This window comes from Miniopterus schreibersii (genome assembly GCF_964146895.1).
Source record: "Miniopterus schreibersii genome assembly, chromosome: 15".
Lineage (NCBI taxonomy): Eukaryota > Metazoa > Chordata > Mammalia > Chiroptera > Miniopteridae > Miniopterus > Miniopterus schreibersii.
The window spans coordinates 48,418,219-48,435,959 of NC_138115.1; the positions used below are offsets into that span (position 1 = coordinate 48,418,219).

Consider the following 17,741-nt stretch of genomic DNA (forward strand, 5'->3'; position numbering starts at 1 on the left):
CCAAAGTGGTTTTTAAAAGAAGAATAAAGAAATCTTGGCAACAAGAAAAAGTTTTAGAAAAAACATACAAATTATAATTCAAAAACAATTGCTAATCAAATCACACTGATTCAGAAGTAGGCTAAGTGTTAAGCTTTTAAAAGTGCCCATTTTAATTAAATCTTCTCATTAAATCTTGTCCCTTGCGTTCTGTCCCAAACCTATGTCCAGCTCTCAGGGTTCTGGGTTGCAGCTCCCCCCGTGGTAGCTAATAAATCCACTTGTTCTAAAAGGTCTGGATTTCTCAGTTTGCCTAAGTTTGTTCAACCAAGGTCTTCTAAAATGTATCATGTTTTTAAAACCGCTTCTTCTAGAATTCTCACCTGTGGTCCTTCTGCGTCCCCCATTCACTCCCCAAATCATAAGCCCCAAATCACTCTCTTTCCCAAGCCTCGTGTGTCTACCTCTCGGTTCTCTTTCATTCCCACAGGCCATGCAGGACGCATTGGCAGACCTCCCGGAATGGTACGGAATCAAAGGCATGCAGGCCCACTGGATCGGGGACTGTGTGGGCTGCCACCTGGACTTCACATTAAAGGTGACCAAGCAGTAGCCTTTCCAGCAGTTAATGCCCACAAGTCCCCTTCCGCATTGTTATGACCCATTGACGAGACCAGCATCTGGGGCAGCACAGCAGCACCGTCCAGTAGAAAAGAGTGCAAGTCACACACGTAATTTTAAATTTTCCAGTAGCCACCACCTTTAAAGTGCAAAGAAACAGGTGAAATTAATTTTAACGTATTCTATTCAACCCATTATATTCAAAATGTTATTGTTTCAAGATGCGATCAATAAAAAAAGTACGAAGGAAACAGCACTCTTGTTTTAGTACCAAGTCTTTGGAACTTGCTGTTTTACTCTTACGGCACGTAAATTTCAAGTGCTTGTGGCCACCTGTCGCTCTGGCTACCACACTGGACAGCGCAGATCTAGAGAGTCTCTGGGGGTCCATGAACTCCCTGAAATTAAGTGCAGAGTGTTTGCGTGGGCATTTCCCTGAGCAGCATGTCCACAGCTCTCACTGTATCCTCAGGGGGCGCTTCATGTCCCCAAACGGAGCTGAGGCTAACTGGACACACTTAGTGCACAGACGTAGAGCTGTTAGGGCCTGTGCTTCCCCAGGGTCCACAAGAGGGGCCCTGCTAAAGGTCACTGCCCAAGGCCCACCTGCTCTGGAAGGTGCCCTCAAACTCTCCTTTGTCTCTGCTGGCTAGAGAGCTGTTCTGTTGCTGTTTCTTGGCTGGCTGTTCTTTCTATCCTTCTGATATCTCCTCCTCTGATCAAGACCTGTGTGCCCAGTGCATTTAGCTCCAAACCCTTCCCTCTCCTCAGTGCCACTCAGAACCTTGGGAGGGGGAGCAGCAGCCAAGAGACAGAGCTGACCTACCTTTCCAGGCTCTTTCCTCCTGGCAGCCATAGCTGGTGTCCACTGAGCCCCGCCGCTTGTCACTGAGCTCACAGTTGCCGTGCCATCTCCTCACCAGCGTGACCCGGCTCACTCCGGCCACAGCCATGGGAGCCCCCATCAGAGAGTGTGTGCCTTGATAACCTTTGAAAATCAAACCCTGAGACGAGCTCTTCCTCCCCCTGCTTTTCTGAGCAGGTGGCGAGATTTCCAGCTGACTCCCGGTCCGACTCTCAGGGCCAGGGCATCCCTCTGAGCTCGCTTTGCTGCCTTAGGTCCAGGCCCCAGTGCGCCTGCTGGTGGGCACTTCTGAAGAGCTGCATTCCTTTTCTCTCCTTTCCTTCTCCGCCCCTGCCAGGGTCCGTCTCGGACCCTCATCTCCAGGGCTGTGGCCAGAAGCTGGCCCCGCTGTTTGCAGTTGAGGAGGGGGGAGGAGGAGATGTCACTGGGAGTACAACGGCCCAGAGGGAGAACCGAGAAGTGAAATGACTGTGCTCTGTGTTCTCCTCCTGCCAGGTTGACGGGCAAGTCACAGGAGAAAAACTGACCGCCTACACGGCCACTCCCGAAGCCATTTATGGTGCGTCCCACGTCGCTGTCACTCCCAGCCACAGACTCTTGCATGGGCAGAGCTCCCTGAAGGAAGCCTTTCGGAAGGCACTGGTCCCTGGCAGAGGTGAGTTGGTGAGCTGAGGCTAAGGTGCAGGATTCCGCCTTCCGCTGTACCTCACAGTGTTTCAGAGTTCACGGTCTCTCACATGTCCTCCTGTGTGATTTGTTCTTGATCTCGCCTGACTTTTTATTTTTTTATTTTAAAGCATGAGGATTACAGAAGAGCTTTGAAAATGTTAAATGACGCCCCCCCCCCCCTTTCACTTTGAGCTACTAGATTGTGTGCTTCTTGAGTTTCTGGCTGAAAGCTCAGCTCTTTTCATTTAAACAGAATCTAGACTTAAAGCCCTTTTATGATAAGAATAGAATCTTCTGCTTCATTAATAATTCCATCATCAAATAAAACTGTACCCACAGGGACAGGAAGGAAGCCACCGAGAACTGGAGGCAACATTTTCAACAACTTAATTTTATTATTTTAATGAATTCACATAGTGACCTGAGCAGATGAACAGAGTCCTGCTCAGTGGAGGTCTTTAACGAATGGATCAAGCTGACCTTGAATTGGCAGAACGAATGCTATTGGTCAGTGAGGATTTGGGGAGTACCTCTGAGTTAGGACCTGTGACCGCAAGCCCAGCATCCACCTCTGGCTAACCCAGAGGGAAAGGGGAGCTTTCTGACCAGAGGAACCCCTGAAGGATCCATTTGGAGGAGGACTTGGACTTGCTATTTTTCTGATGACCGGAAAGAAAGATATCCTGACCTCAGGTTGGAAAGATAGACAATGTCATCCCAACTTAGGTCCTCTAATTGTTTACTTAGCCCTGGGAGTTTGGGCAGAAGGAATTAGTTGAATGCCAATGACTATGGGAATCTGCTCTCCCTCGCCCTCAGGGCTTGGGGCACTTGGCTTAAGATTCCTGCTGTAGAGAAAGGTGTCTTGATTGATATCACTAGGTTCCCTGGTCTTTTTCTTGGCCAAGGGAAGGCCAGGGACCTTTCCGGATAGACCACCAAGACTAAGCAGTGAGGAAGGGGCAGGTCTCCAAAACAGACTCAGAGGCTCCTCCCAGAGGAAGGAGATATGGGTCCTGTGCAGGCAGAAGGGGGTCCCCTGTGGATTAGAAGGAAGTCTCCAGAGAAATCAAATATTTCTATAAAAATCTCCTCCCTGTTCTCTTTTCATAGAGTATAAACTACAACGCACACAGTCTGAATCACTGGAGTCTATTTGCATTATTTAACAAAAAGTGTTTTGGATGGTGATAAAAAGTTTTGTTTTTTTTAAATTGCTATTCTTCTCATGACCGGAATGAAAGATATCCTGACCTCAGGTTGGAAAGATAGATAATTTCATCCCAACTTAGGTCCTCTAATCGTTTACTTACCGCCTTAGAGGCAGGGTTCAAATCGGTGAAAACTTACTGAGAGCCCGCCGCATGCTACACACTCGGGGACACGATGACCATTCACAGGGGTTGTGACGGAGGCGGCCAAACGCCTGTGTGATTTACTTGGGTGTAGACACGGATAACTCGGTTTCATATCTTTTGCTGTTTTATACTGAAATTGAGAAATGATTCTTGAGTTAAAATTTCAGTGTGTGCTTATTAAAAAGTCCAATGCAGCTATTTCTCTTTTATTTTCTACTCAATTGGGATCATTTCAACTGTTTAGTTTCAAGGAAAAACTCATAGTTTTTACTCATGAGCATTTTGAGGTTCCTCGGGGGCCCTGGTGGTTGAATAATATCTAAAATTGAAAAACTAAAAACCGTAAACATCTAGCCCTGAGATTTTTTTTCTTCTGGTTAATTTGGGGGCACATTAAAATGAGGTAATATTATTAATAGGGGATCAATGAGTTAATCAGTTATAAAAGATGGAGTTCCTGACATGAAAAGTACTATATAAATTTAAAACATTCTTCTATGTAAGAAATTATTTTAGCGTATGCAGAGAGCGATGTTTTCCTCCACTAGCACCAAGTGGCTTGTTAGCTTCGTTCTCTGCTCTTTGTAATAATCCCTGAAATATTTCCGATTGGAACATTGCACCTGGTCCTGGATTTTCCAGTTCTCGTTTTCGGAGTGGAGGTATTCTTTTTGTCAATTTATTCCATGTTCCTAGGTTAATTTGCGTCTGATGTGGCATTAGTCACCAATTGGTCTGAGTAGAATGCAGTTTTCCCAAAAGGTGAGTTCAAATGACCATTGAATATGGATTTATGCTGCCTTGGGCCTTTGAGGTTATGGCTTAAACCTGAATCTTGCCATTTATCATCACCAACCGCCTCGGATCAGCCAGGCGGCCAGGTTTCCCTCGAATGATGAGTGCCAGAGCGGTGACCACTGAAAGTCGCGGCAGCACAGTTGGGACTGGCTCTGAGGAGGAGGGTGACACACGTGGACAGGGTGATGCTCGAGTGGCAGAGTGGAGGGAGCAGGACCAGCTTCCCTCATCCGTTAGGAGCCGGTGAAGACCACAGGACAGTGGCTGTCGGCGTGGAGGGGCGGGAACAGCTCTGAGGACCTTTGGAAGGAGGGAAGTCGGAGGCAGCTTTCCGATTTCTGGCCTGGGCTGCTGTGATTGACCAAATGTGCTGTTTTTACTCAGCATCCCATAATTTGGCCCAGATTCCCTTAAGGGAGCAGAAAGTAAGGCCCCTCCCTGTCGAGTTCTTGGAGTTGAGTTTTCCGTAGCCATTGACGTGGCCTCTGTTTCTCAGCTGACCGCCCGGCTCGGTCCTGTTATGTAAGCTCTGAGTTGATAGGAACTCGAGACCTTAAAAAACATTGAGGGAAATACCACCAGCGTTCTAGAAGCCGTTTTGATTTCTCCTACATTCCTAATATTAAAATATTCAAACCCTGGGGCTTCGGAAGCTCACATTTCAGCTCTGAGTCACCAGTGGTCTGCACAGTGCATTTTCTTGACAGAAGGGTAAATGAAGTCTCCCTAAAGGGTTGTTACTGACGCGAAGCCCCAGAACATTGAATAATTAATCGCTCTCTATTGTCTAACTCCTGCCCCCATAGTGTCAGCATGGAGGAACCGGAAATAATTTGTTCTTTAACCAAACTGCTTTGCTCATATACCCTGGAATAAATGAAAGTAACCAGGTTTCTTCGCTTCTGGACTGGCTGATGTCACTGCAATAGCCTCAGAGAGGAAGCCAGGCAGCGCTTGTCACTCTCAGTGGCCACAGAACCCTCTCTCCACAGACTGACCTGGGATCCACCTCGTAGGACCCACAGCTTTTCTGAACACCGAGCCCCATCTTTGAAATGGGACAATACGGAATCAGAAATATGGGTCTCCACTTTGAGAAGTGTCAGCCCTCAGGCAGCTTGGGCAGCAGGTGCCTCCCAGCCATGGTACCATGGGTGCTGGCTGAACTTCAGCCCTGGAGACCCGTGTGGATTGCCTTTCACTGTCCCCATCTTTCCCCATCCTGTCTTCCTGATGAAAGAAGATGAGAGCTCACTTAGATGTCTACACAACCTATCTTTACCTCTGGAAATAAATCCTAATCCCTAGGCTTATGTTAACTTTGGGGTTTGTAAAACATATTTTAGATAATTATTTGAAGTCCTACAACATGGCAAGGGTAAATAGTAAGGGGTCATAAATTGCTTACGTTGCAATAAGCTCAAGTGAACTCACTAATTGCGTTCATCCTCTAGTCCCTTCTTCCTTTGGGGCTTTGTTTGGGTCTTTGTGTTTTCAGCTCTATGTATGTTTAGTGAAGGTGCTTGTATGTATGGCTTGTGTTCTGCTTGCGGTAGTTGTAACTAGCTCCATTTAAGATGACACACTGTCTTGGACAGTTCCAAATGAAGTGTTTTATTATGACCACATAAATATCGTTCACAGCTGAGCCAAGGGTACTATGATTACATCTCCCTTTTTATATAACTTTCTGTTTTTCCTGACGTTCACGGATGTCCTCATTTTTTTCAGTTGCTTTGTGTTCTTTGGATATCTAAGTCTTCCCACACCCTCCCAGAAGCTCTTTAAAACGCCTCTCCACACAGTTTTCCATCTAGTCCAACCTGTTGGATAATGTATCAGTTCCCTTTTCATCCTGAAGATGCTTCCTGAGGCCCTCTGTCCTGCTCACTTCTGACCTGGTCACCCTCTAGGCCTCTGCTGCTCACCTGTTATCCTAGGACTTCCTTCTGTCTTTGTTCTGCAAATATCCTACCCTCTTTCCTTTGTTGGATCCTCTGTTTCCTGGATCCCACGTCTGTCTCTTTCTTGACTTACCCCTTCATTTTGCTGGAGCACATCTTCCAGTATCTCCTAAGGAAGGGCACGTGGGAAGAAACTGTTGTCTGTATGTCTGGAAGTTTCTCTGCTCAGTCACTTTCTACTCGCTTCTCCACTTCCATCTTCAAGTGCTATGGTGTGGAATTCCAGGTGTCTCCTGGTTTTACTGTAGGTGGATTTCCATGTTGCTCATTTAATGGTATGTTTGAGGTATTTTTCTAAAGGAAAAGGGGTGGTGAGAACGTCTTTCCTCCACGATCTGGAAAGTAAGAATGCCATTTTCACTTCTTTGGTTATGAGCATGGATGAACATTTCCATGTACTTTAATGTTTTGATTTCCCTGGTGTGAATTATCTATTAAAAACTTCAAAGAACCAATTCTTGAACAATTAGCACAAAACCCAGAAGTTCTAATGCTTATTTTTCTCACCCCTCTCTGAGATTCGGGTGGCCCCAGCTGACTGGTATCCACAGATCTTCGCTCTCCTTTTCAGATTGCCTCACTCCTGTGACTGCTGTGAACATGCTCACCCAGCAGGAGGTCCCTGTCATCATCGTGGCCAATGCTGACTTTGAGGGCTCTCTTGATTCAAAAATAGGTAAGTAGCTATGGAAGTGTAATGGGGGATCATGGATTTATCAGGCTTAAAATCAAGATACTAGCCTGTTGCCATCAAGTTGAAGCTGACTGTTGGCTCCACGATCCGTTTTGCCTCTTTGTAAAAATGAATGCCCCCGCTTCATTTAATCACCCTCACTGAAGATGTACGCTTTGGAAAGTTCAAGTATATCGCACCTTGCTAGCTACTATGGAGAAGAATAAAAGATGTCTGGCCTGCAGATCTTGCCAGTGGAGCTAGTTGGTGAGACTTGTACCTATGACGTGGGGAACGGTACAACTCGGGTAGAAATCCCCTTTCAGCTCTCAGAACCCATGGCAGCTTCTGAGATGGGGTTCCACGCGCGGACCATCCACGTGGGTTGGGATTTTGGTGAGGGCTTTAAGGAGGAGGTGAACTTGAGCTGTTCAAGAAAAGGATCCTGAAACAGCAGTGAAATGGAAATGGAGGCCTATTTGGAACTGCAGATTGGATATCCTTGGCAGCCGTGCTCATCCGTGAGCATTCTAAACATCGTCACCTAATAGGAAGTCTGGGAAGGAACCAAGGGTGACAACCTGACAGCCCCATCCAAGATGCACCCTCAGGATGGGCCCAAATGTGTCTTTTCCACTTTCCTGCTGTAGATTCCAGCCAGTCTCCAGAGTGCCGACACCCTGCAGAGAAAGCTGTTTCCACCCTCCGTTTCCTAGCACACAGAGGAAATAGCATCTCTTTTCAGAATCATGTTTTTCCTCACAGTTCTCAGATCCGTTTCTGACGACGTGACTTGAACAAACACCCCCACAGAAAATGGATATTATGCCGGTCAGGTCATTCCCTTCTGACAATTAAACCCAGAAAGTGTGCTACTTAAAGGAAATAATATCTTCTACTTTTATGCATTTTATAAATTGTAAAATTCATTAGCACAACTAGCCACGATTAACAATAACCGGAGCTCTTGTGGATTCGGCTTTTTTCCCCTTTGGTGGTTTGAGTCAGAGTACTGACACAAATTGAGTGTCTCAAGGAAAAAAACATCTGATTTTTTAGGTGTGTTGGGAAGAGCATTCTTCCTGTTGTCTTGATTCCCCACAGTTACAGAACTAACATTTTCTAAGTTATTGCCTCTTGCCTTACAAGAACAGAAACAGAAATCAAACAAGAGATAAAGCGCTATTTTTGCTGTGTCACCTGCACATCGTAAACTGCAGTGCCCTGAGCCCACGTGACCAACACTGTGGCCCAGAGCGTCCTTTGCATGGTCAGATAAATTCCATGCCACGATTCCTACACTCGAATATTACTCCTAGTTACTCCAGGCCCTACACTGTTGGAATGCGGTAAATGACTCTTTTTTAAAAAAATCCTCACCCAAGGATATGTTCTTATTGAGTCTAGAGAGAGAGGAAAGGGGGAGGGAGGGAGGGAGGGAGGGAGGGAGAGGGGGAGAGAGAGAGAGAGAGAGAGAGAGAGAGAGAGGCATCGATGTGTGAGAGAAACATTGATCGGTTGCCTCCTGTATGCGCCCTGACTGGGAATTGAACCAGCAACCTTTTGGTGTCTGGGACAACACTCCAACCCGCTGAGCCACCCTGCCGGGCTCATTTCTCCCTTCTTGACCGTGAACACGTTTCAGTGACATTTATTGCTCGCCATTGGTCCTCACCCTTCAGGAGCTCTCAGGTCCGCTGGGAACATGGATGTGCCCCATGAGGTGCTTCCTGCCAATAATCTCACCAGGAACACGAGCCGCGGAGCTTTGCACCTTACCCAGGAGCTTCAGAGCGTGTCTCCCAAACATGAAATCACCTCTCAGGCCGGTGTTGCGAGAGGCTCTTCGCGGAAATCGGACCTGAGCCTTCTGTGTGTTACCTTTAGTTTTGTCTCTCTCAGTTGCCACGAGATACATCTCAACCACAAGGATGCCAGCAGCTGTGGCAGTTGACACTGCAGCAGGAGTTCTCAGCCAGAGGCAATTTGCCACCAGGGGACATTTGTCAACTTTGGAAACATTGTTGTTGGTCACAGCTAGGGTAGAGCTGCCAGAAGAGCCCAGGGATGCTGCTCAAGCCCGGCCCTGCAGAACCAGCACCCAAAACACCCGTTCTTGGGAATCGCTGGCGCCGAAACAGCGGGCCTGGCCCCCTGGAGGGGTGATTAACCCGCGCTCCAGTCCATCTCCTCAGGGGTGTGTGTGGGCTGAGGGATTAATGTCTGTTCACAGCTGCTCTTGCCTCTGGGAACGGGCGCAGGATGAAGAAACACACTTCCAGCTCCCGGCTTCCTGGCTGCGTGGATTTCTCTAGAAGCCGGGAAGCGCGAGAGGGGTCAGCTCGGGAGGGTGCGGGAAATGCTGGAGGAATCCGCCTGCCTCTCGGGAGAACGCGCTGTCCTCCGTCACTGAGGGGGTTCAGAGAAGAGGCTCCCCCAAGATTTGTGACTTACTGTGTCAGTGACGAAAGGTACCCCAACTTGTATGTTTTAGAATTACTATTTTTGAAAAGAAACTAAGCCAAGGAAGAAGACTTAAAGGTTACGGGGTAGTAACCTGGTTTCGTTAGGGCAGGGGAGGGGGGTCTCTTCAGTGACTGTGCGCTTTTTATAGCTTCTCTAACGAGAAAAGGTAGCATCTCCCCGAAGGGTCGGTGCTGCCGATTATTTTGTGATTCCGGGGTTTGCAGAGGAGACGTCATGTGTTTTTTCTTCCCCTCTTGATAGGAATTCCCAGCACCAGTGCAGAGGACACCCTCGTAGCCCAAACCCTGGGCCTGTCCTATTCGGAAGTCATTGAAACTTTGCCTGACGGCACGGAGAGGCTGAGTGGCTCCGCTGAGGTTGGTGCCCCATGGCCTGGGCCTGAGGACTTACTTCTAAGTTCGTGACCTTGACACGAGTCTGATGAGACATTTTCCTTTGGTGCAGATTGCAGCCTGCCGTCTCACTCCTCCCCACCCCTAATGGTCTCGCAGCCTCGTTTCTTAGGCTGTGAAAACAAAATCACATTCTTTTTCAAGACCTAGAAGTTTATCAATGAAGTCGAACCCAATTCTAGGGTAGTTTGGTTATCACAGTAACTGAGCTTTACGTTGGGACTCATCTGCTTAGAAAAATGACCTCTCCCAGGAAATCACTTTCATTCATGAGCGTCTGGTATGTAAATACAGTGATGTGTGGAGATAGACTTTTTTAAAAAAAAATTATTTTTATTGGTTTTAGAGAGAGATAGGGGGAGAGAGAGAGAGAGAAACATCAGTTTGTTGTTCCATTTGTTTGTGCACTCATATGTGCCCTGACCAGGGACCGAACCCACAACCTTGGTGTATCGGGACGATGCTCTAACTAACTGAGCTACCCGGCCAGTGCAGAAGATAGGCTTTCTTTTTCTTTAATCATCTTCACCCAAGGATATTTTTTCCATGCTTTTCAGAGAGTGTGGAAAGGAGAGAGAGAGGCAGAGAGAAACATCAGTGTGAGAGAGACACATCGATTGGTTGCCTCCTGCAAAAGCCCCGACCTGGGCCAGGGATCAAGCCTGCAACCGAGGTGCGTGCCCTTGGCTGGAATCCAACCTGGGACCCTTTAGTCCGCAGGCCGACGCTCTAACCACTGAGCCAAACCAGCCAGGGCGAAGATAGACTTTCTGAGCATGTGCACCATGACTGTGTGTGACAGTGGGAGTGCAGGGCATGGAAAGTGCCCTCCCAGAGTGAAGTGTTCCTCGTGGCGAGCTCTGTACTCCAGGGACACTTCCAGCCCTGCGTGAACAGAGCTGCTTTTGACCGGTAGCTGTACTTTCTATTTCCTATGCCTGTGACTGTGAGCTCCTTGAGGGCGAGCCAGATCGCCCTGCCTTTGTGCCACAACGCCGAGCACAGGCCCGGCCCCGAGCGCGGGCAGCCCATCCTGAGCCAGTCTGGGCACACACGGTGCAGGTTGCTGGCCGGCCCCGCTGGCCCGGCTCTTGTCATTAGTCTCGTTCTCTGAAAGACGGCAGGTGAAAAGAGGGTTTCTCTTTTCTACTATTAAGGTTCTGCCCTGCTGTAATAAAATGGAAGCGTTTAGGCAAAAAAGAGCGGTCCTAGTTCTTCAGGCTGGGCCCCGTTCCTTCCCTGCTTGACTGCAGTCCTGCTTCCAGGCAATACTGAGTTTTTCTTTTCTGGTTGCTTTTCCCCCCAACATAGGAGCAGTCGTTAAAAATACATAGGATGCAGTTGTTGATTGGCAGCTAAATGCTGGTGTGTGGTGGTCTCTGCAGGGGGGCTCCGGGAGCCCCGGAACCAGGGCTGCTTCACCTATTAGATGGCCTGGTGGACGCAGTGCCTAGGGTTCCCCTCAAAGGTTTTAATTTCTTTTAAAATTAGAAGAAAAAAGTGAACTTTTAGGGTCAAAAATTATATTTGTTTTTATTCAACCCAGTGATAAAACATAATTTTTAGTATGATCTTCAGGAGGAAGGGACTCACAGGGCCAAGGCACCTGGACTCACGAAGGTCATTAACAGAAACCCAGCAGTCCTGGTGGTGGCCCGGGGCAATGGCTTGTTCTCACGCAGGAAGGAATGGACCTCTCCTTCCCCTCTCAGTTCACAGGTATGAGCCGGCAGGATGCGTTTCTCGCCCTGACTCAGAAAGCCAGGAGGAAGAGAGTGGGCGGAGATGTGACGAGTGATAAACTGAAGGACTGGCTGATCTCCAGGCAGCGCTACTGGGGCACGCCCATCCCCATGGTCCACTGCCCGGCCTGCGGCCCGGTGCCTGTGCCCCTGGAGGACTTGCCCGTGACCTTGCCCAGCATCACGTCTTTCACTGGCAAGGGGGGCTCCCCACTGGCCACAGCATCCGAGTGGGTGAACTGCTCCTGCCCTAGGTAAGGAACCACCTGCCCCTGCCGAGACGGCAACTGTGGCCCCAGTGCCCTGCTGGGGTCTCAGACGCCCCTTTCCCCGGGGCTAACTCTACTCCCTTCTGGGCCTCCCACCGGCTGGAAAGAATACCATGGTCTTGCCCGGCCAGGCGTGGCTCAGCGGTTGAGCATCGACCTAGGATCCAGGCGATCAGGGTTCGATTCCCGGTCAGGGCACATGCCCGGGTTGCGGGCTCGATCCCCAGTCGGGGGCATGCAGGAGGCAGCCAATCAATGACTCTCTCATCATTGATGTTTCTATCCCTCTCTCTCTCTCCTTTCCTCTCTCTGAAATCAATAAAGATATATTAAAAAAAAAAAAGGAAAAAAAAAAAGAATACCAGGGTCTTTCGGGACCTTTGAGAAAAGGGGCTGGAGTCTGGGGCCCAGGCTCTGAGCTGGGGGAGCAGCAATGTCCATTTGCACGTTTCTCAGAAGCATCCGATCCAACTGATGGAAAAGCAACACACGGTGTGAGAGACCGCTCTCTTTTATTTTATATTCCAAAGAGCTCCTTGGAGATGAGAGAGCGTGTCTTCCCATCTAGCAACCGTGATAACAGGAGATTTTAGCACCAGGAGCAGAGTAGAGGCTACTGCAGTGAGTGTGCTCAGTGGGTTCATTCTTTAATATCCCGAAACATACCACATTTCCCTCTCCTCATTTTGCAAGTGGTACTGTGTTTTTCTGTCAACTCCCTGGCCTGTCTCAAGTGTAATTTTTATGATGCCTTATTGGCTCATAAATAAATAACCAATACCAAGCTCCAGTATTTTCCTTCTTTCATGTACGAAAAAGCCATTTTCTCTGCTCTGTAGAAGTCACGATGAGGACATTTGGAAGTAATTTAGTCTTCTGCCAGTACAGAGCTGAGTTACGAGGTTTTTCATTAGGTTACCGCATTTCAGGCCAGGGAGTCCCACAGTAATGGATTCAAGTCCTGGACAGGCCTGTTAACTGGCTGTGTGGCCTTGGCAAAGTCACTTGACTTCTCTGAGCTTTGATTTCTTTATCAGGAACTAAAATAATCCTTTTGAAGGGCTGTTCAGAAGACTCAATATAATCCTGCACGGTGGCCCCTGCATTCAGTGAATAGAAGTGTCACCACCGTCTGACCATCCGACCTGGCCAACAGTCCTCCCAGGGCCTCGTACAGGTAGCCTTGAGATTTGAGATGGGGCTCGTAGGCAGGAACATAGGAAGCTCTGGACTGTTCTAGGGTAGAACCATGGGCTCTGTTTGTTGATAAGCAGTAACAAAGGGCTTTTCTCCCGGGGACATGGTGGTCCTCAGGTCTCCATTCACAGCAGTCAGGGCCTCGTTGTCAGGAATGAGGTTTCCTACCCAGGCTGCAGATTCCTGGAAGGCAGAGCCCAGGCCTTGGTATTGGTCAAGGCTCCCCGATGGTTCTACTGAGCACCAGGGCTGAGAGCCACCGGGCCAGGGTGGCCAAGCGGGCAGCACAGTGGTGAGGGTCACGGGCACCAGAGCCCAACAGACGTGGATTCCTTACCCTTGAGCTCCAAGACTCTGGGCAGGTTTTTAACCTCTCTGAACCCTAGTTACTCATCTGCAAAATGGGGTCATGAGTAGTATCGTGCCTGTGAAGCATGGTCAGGTGCTGCCCAGTCTTGGTATTATTACTATTGGAGCTAATGATAATGTCACCGTCACCATCAGCTGCCCCTCCCACTTAGCGAATCACCTCTGCCATACCCTCCGGCTTTAGAGTCAGCAGTAAAGCATGTTGCTTGTCTGTAAGTCCAACATGACCATCCAAAAGGAAATCGGCATGGCCGGATGTCATTCCTTTTCTCAGCTGAGTCCTGCATTTCCCTCCCACCTGGTACCAGTGCACTAATGGTGAGGGAGACAAAGTAACCTTTATCTTCCAATTTTCCCCCCAAATAGTAACTGTGTTCTAGTTGATTGCTCTCCAAATTAAAAGACCTGGCTTTAAGGCAGAGATGCATTGTTGAGAGGGTGTCTTAGGGCAGCACCAGGTGGCAGGAAGCAGGATTCCCTCGGGGGTCTCTCTGATAAGCTCCTACCCGCAGGGATCACCACTGTTCTGAGTGGGAGCCCCCTGACTAAAATGCAGGAGGTCCCTGGGAACCCCAGAGACCCCCCACCCCCATATCGGAGGCTCCTGTCTGCTCGGCCACTTCCATTTAATACGAGGGAGGTGGGGAATGGCTGCTTCCTTCGGTGATATTTGTAAAGCCAGCAGGAACTGCTTCACAGATGTGAAATATAAATGCATCCCTCCTTTTATTTAAAAATTAAAAACAGACTCAAGCCCTGGCATGCCACATTAATAGAAGATTCACCGCTTCCTCCTGGGGCTCCTCATGCCCCTCCAAGGACCCCCAAAGACTTAATACAGCCCACAGGGCAGCGCTTGAAGGGATGGTTGGTCCTGCCTCTGTGCCTCCAAAGGGAGAGCCTGGAGTCTGAGCTGTGACCTCTAGCTGTGGCTCCTCACTGCTACACAGGGTCCCTGTTAATAGCTGGCTCAATCCATCCACTGCTGGTCCAGGTCTCATGGGGTCTTCAAGGGAGCTGAGCCCCGTCCTAGGCTAGGCTTGACTAAGGGCACCCTCTCTTGGGTCCCTAGAAGCTGTGGCTTTTGGCACCTGGTTCCTTCACTCCCCAGGCCCATCCCCCTAGGAACATGCTACACAATTGGTTCTGCAGTTGGGCCCCTTGTGGGACCTCAGTCCCTGGGCATCTCCATCCCTAGGATGAGGGTTGCCTTTTTTCAGCCCCTCATTCACCAAGCTCTCCACTCACTTCCTTGAACAGTAGGTCTGTTAGGAGCCTGCGTTTAGGCAGCGGTGTTGGTACATGTGTACTAAGTAGCCCTCTGGAGGGGGCTTCCGATTGGTGTGTGCACTACCACCAAAGGCTGGTTTTAGGCTTCCTACTTGACGTTGGCAGCTGGGAGGAGGTGCTTACGGCTGATTCTCATGAGCTGGTTTGAGTTGGCTGCGGCTCCCCCTGCTTTTGGGCCTCAAGGTGATTTATCTTCCAAGGTTATCCAAGTGGACTTCTGCACCCTGCCCCCTATAGCAGAATTTTTTTAAAAAAAAAAGTAAGTTCATTTTTCAGCACAATGTCTTGCTACATTTGGTTTTCAGCTTCTCTCCATAAATCGATTTGCCTCTCCAGCGTTGTAAAGTAGGCCCAGGCTGAGGCAGCTTTGACGTGCCTGAAATAGAAGTTAATGCACAAAAAGACACGTACTCTTGTCTTGTCCTTTTAGGTTGTTAGATTTTTCTACCAGGTTCGGTTCGGAGAAGTAGAGAATAGGCTTTTAATTGTTAAAGATTGAAGCTTCTATTCTGTGAATTTCTTTAAAACATCATGCAGGATCCAATCCAAAAGGAGAGCTTTCTCTGAATTGTCTCTTCCTGATGTGGCATTGTTCTTAGGACATTTCAAATTCCCACTAACTACCATGGCTTTCTCAAAAGCTGGTGGAAAACTGCATTAATATTTAAAAGAAACAAGCTGATGGACTTCATTTGTGTGTTAGGTGCAAGGGAGCAGCCAAGAGAGAGACAGACACGATGGATACCTTTGTGGATTCCGCCTGGTACTACTTCAGATACACCGACCCTCGGAACACTCACAGGTAGAGCCGCCCAACTCCTCAGACATGTGTCCGCCGGGGTCTTCCAAGAAGCAAGCCCCGGCCTGGAATTAGATGTGCAGGAGATTTACTGGAGTAAATGCCTATGAGGAATGAAGGGTGAGGGAGCAGGAGTCCACAGGGAGCGCCCTTCAGCCCTGGTGTGGGTCTGACTCCTGGGAAGGGAGCCAGGGAAGGAGGGGGACTGGGTAGGAAGAGCCTCAGACCACAGTGCAGCTCTGAGAAGGTCTCAGCCAGGCCCACAGGACGCCCCATGCAAAGCCTGTCCATTGGAGAGCCCAGGCCAGGCAGAGGGGACGCCGCCCCGGTCGTTTCCCTCAGCATGTTCACCGAGGGGATTTAAAGATGGAGCTACTGGGAGCTGTCAGTCGCCGTGCTCCTCGAAGCAGATCTCGTAAAGGGAGCGTGTTCAATGATTGAATTAGATTCTTCATGGCCGCATAAGTCCTTAGTACAAGAGAGGTAAAGCACAGAAAACGGAAGGCAGTGCTATAGTCATTCCCCCTTGGCCCCACGTTGGCCTGATGCGATTATAACCATCTCAGGTTATTTACGTAACTGAAGATAGTGATGTAACTGTGCAGGGAAGGTTGGAGGTAGGGACTATCAGAGCTAAGGGACATCACCCCTTATTGCATAGCCAACAGTTAATATCTAAAACTGGTAAGTCAGTGAAGAGTGTGCACATATTTTTAATAATTGCCAGAAGAAACAGCTAAGGGAATTAAATTTGCCTGAGACATAGGCTGGGGAGAAGGGGTTAGGGAAGGAATGGGCCAGAGAGCACTGTTCTGAATTGCAGACCTATTTGGTTTTTAGCTCTGTGCTTGTTTCCTTGAAAAAGCAGATAATTAAGGGGAAGAGAGCAGCAGGTAGACAGGTAAGGAGAGAATGGGAACAAAAGGAAGCTATCACAGAGCGCAGGAAAAACTACCAAAAAGTTACTGTGTCGGAGACCTTGGCAGCGTGCCCTTGTCTGTGGGAGAGCAGTTATTCTGAACCCTGAAGCCCATGTATACAAATGCCCCCCTTTATAACATAGTTCCAGTGAGACGGGCGTCCCGCCCTCCCCCACCCTGCCCCCCGGCACTCTTGCGGTTCTGGCTTTGAGTTCAGGTCCTGTGAGTGGGACCCTGAGTACAGTAGCCAGCAGAGGCAGAAGGATACAAGGTGACTGCTGTGCCTGGGAACCGCCTGCGTGGCCCTGGCTAACCCACAGAGGGGCCCCTCTTCTCGGTCTTCCTTCTAGAAGGCTCTGTGGTGCATCCCGCCTGGTAACAGCTGGCTTTGGATGCAGGGGACTCAGGCTGTGGACCTCTCAGAGCCCTTCAAAGGAAAAGCTCCTCATAGATGAGGGACACTCTAAATGACAGTGGTGGGACCCTCCTCACCCGGTGAAAGACAGTCCTGAGGCCTTCACAGCCCCGCCTGAGACCACCACAGCTCGTCGTTTCCTTCCCAGAGTCTGCCTGCGTTTCAGCGCCGGCCTGAGCCTCACTCGGTGTTTCCGGGCAGATCGTGGATCCGAGCTACAGCTGCTTTCAGCTTCTCAGTCCCTAGTTTATCCTGACCTTGTTTGGGGGCTGAGTGCCATCCTTGGCTTCTCTTTCTCTTCTGTCACCTGGATTAGATTTCTCTGGGGAATGATTTTTCACAAAGAAAACAATTCTGTTTGAATTTTACTAGAATTCTGGCATAGTGACTGGAGGAGAGAAGACCAAGCTGCAGTAAGATGCTCACGCGTGGTGGCTGGACAGGCTCACCTGCTCGGCAACAGGGGCCAGAGCCAGCCAAGTCCATGCCGGGGAAAGAGGCGCCGGGGAGAGAGCTGTCAAACATTTGAAACCACGGAGTACAAATCCTCCAGAGGCAGAAGTGCAGTTCATTGGATGGCTCCCCAGCCAGCACTGCCCCCCCAACACACACACACACGCACCCCTCTGCACACACACACACACACACACCCCTCCAAGAGTCCTAGAGGGAAGTGGTGTTTCCCTTCCTCCCCAGCATCTGTTAGGACCGGGGAGCATGAGGAAATGAGGAAGCCTTTCTTAGGATCTCTGTGGCCTGAAGCCCTATAAGGTGACAGAGAGTCGGACTCTTTTCCAACAGTTACCCCAAGTTTGCTCATTACATTCAGGAGCCAAATGCAAGCTCTTGCTAACTATCTGCATTTTAAAAATAAGATTGAATTTTTGTTTTAAAATGAACATTTAGTGTGCACATGATAGTCCCCATTGTAAGT

At 49.1% G+C, this 17,741-nt stretch overlaps 1 protein-coding gene across 3 annotated transcripts in view; it reads left to right on the plus strand.

Annotated features, from left to right (window-relative positions):
• Positions 1–17,741, plus strand: part of LARS2 (leucyl-tRNA synthetase 2, mitochondrial) — an 84,344-nt gene that overhangs the window by 41,443 nt on the left and 25,160 nt on the right. For all 3 annotated transcript variants that reach the window (XM_081159189.1, XM_081159190.1, XM_081159191.1), the window contains 6 exons: positions 470–577; positions 1,961–2,120; positions 6,826–6,930; positions 9,655–9,770; positions 11,519–11,802; positions 15,377–15,475. In XM_081159189.1, the coding sequence (XP_081015315.1) occupies positions 470–577; positions 1,961–2,120; positions 6,826–6,930; positions 9,655–9,770; positions 11,519–11,802; positions 15,377–15,475 (872 nt within the window). The remainder of the gene's footprint in view (positions 1–469; positions 578–1,960; positions 2,121–6,825; positions 6,931–9,654; positions 9,771–11,518; positions 11,803–15,376; positions 15,476–17,741) is intronic.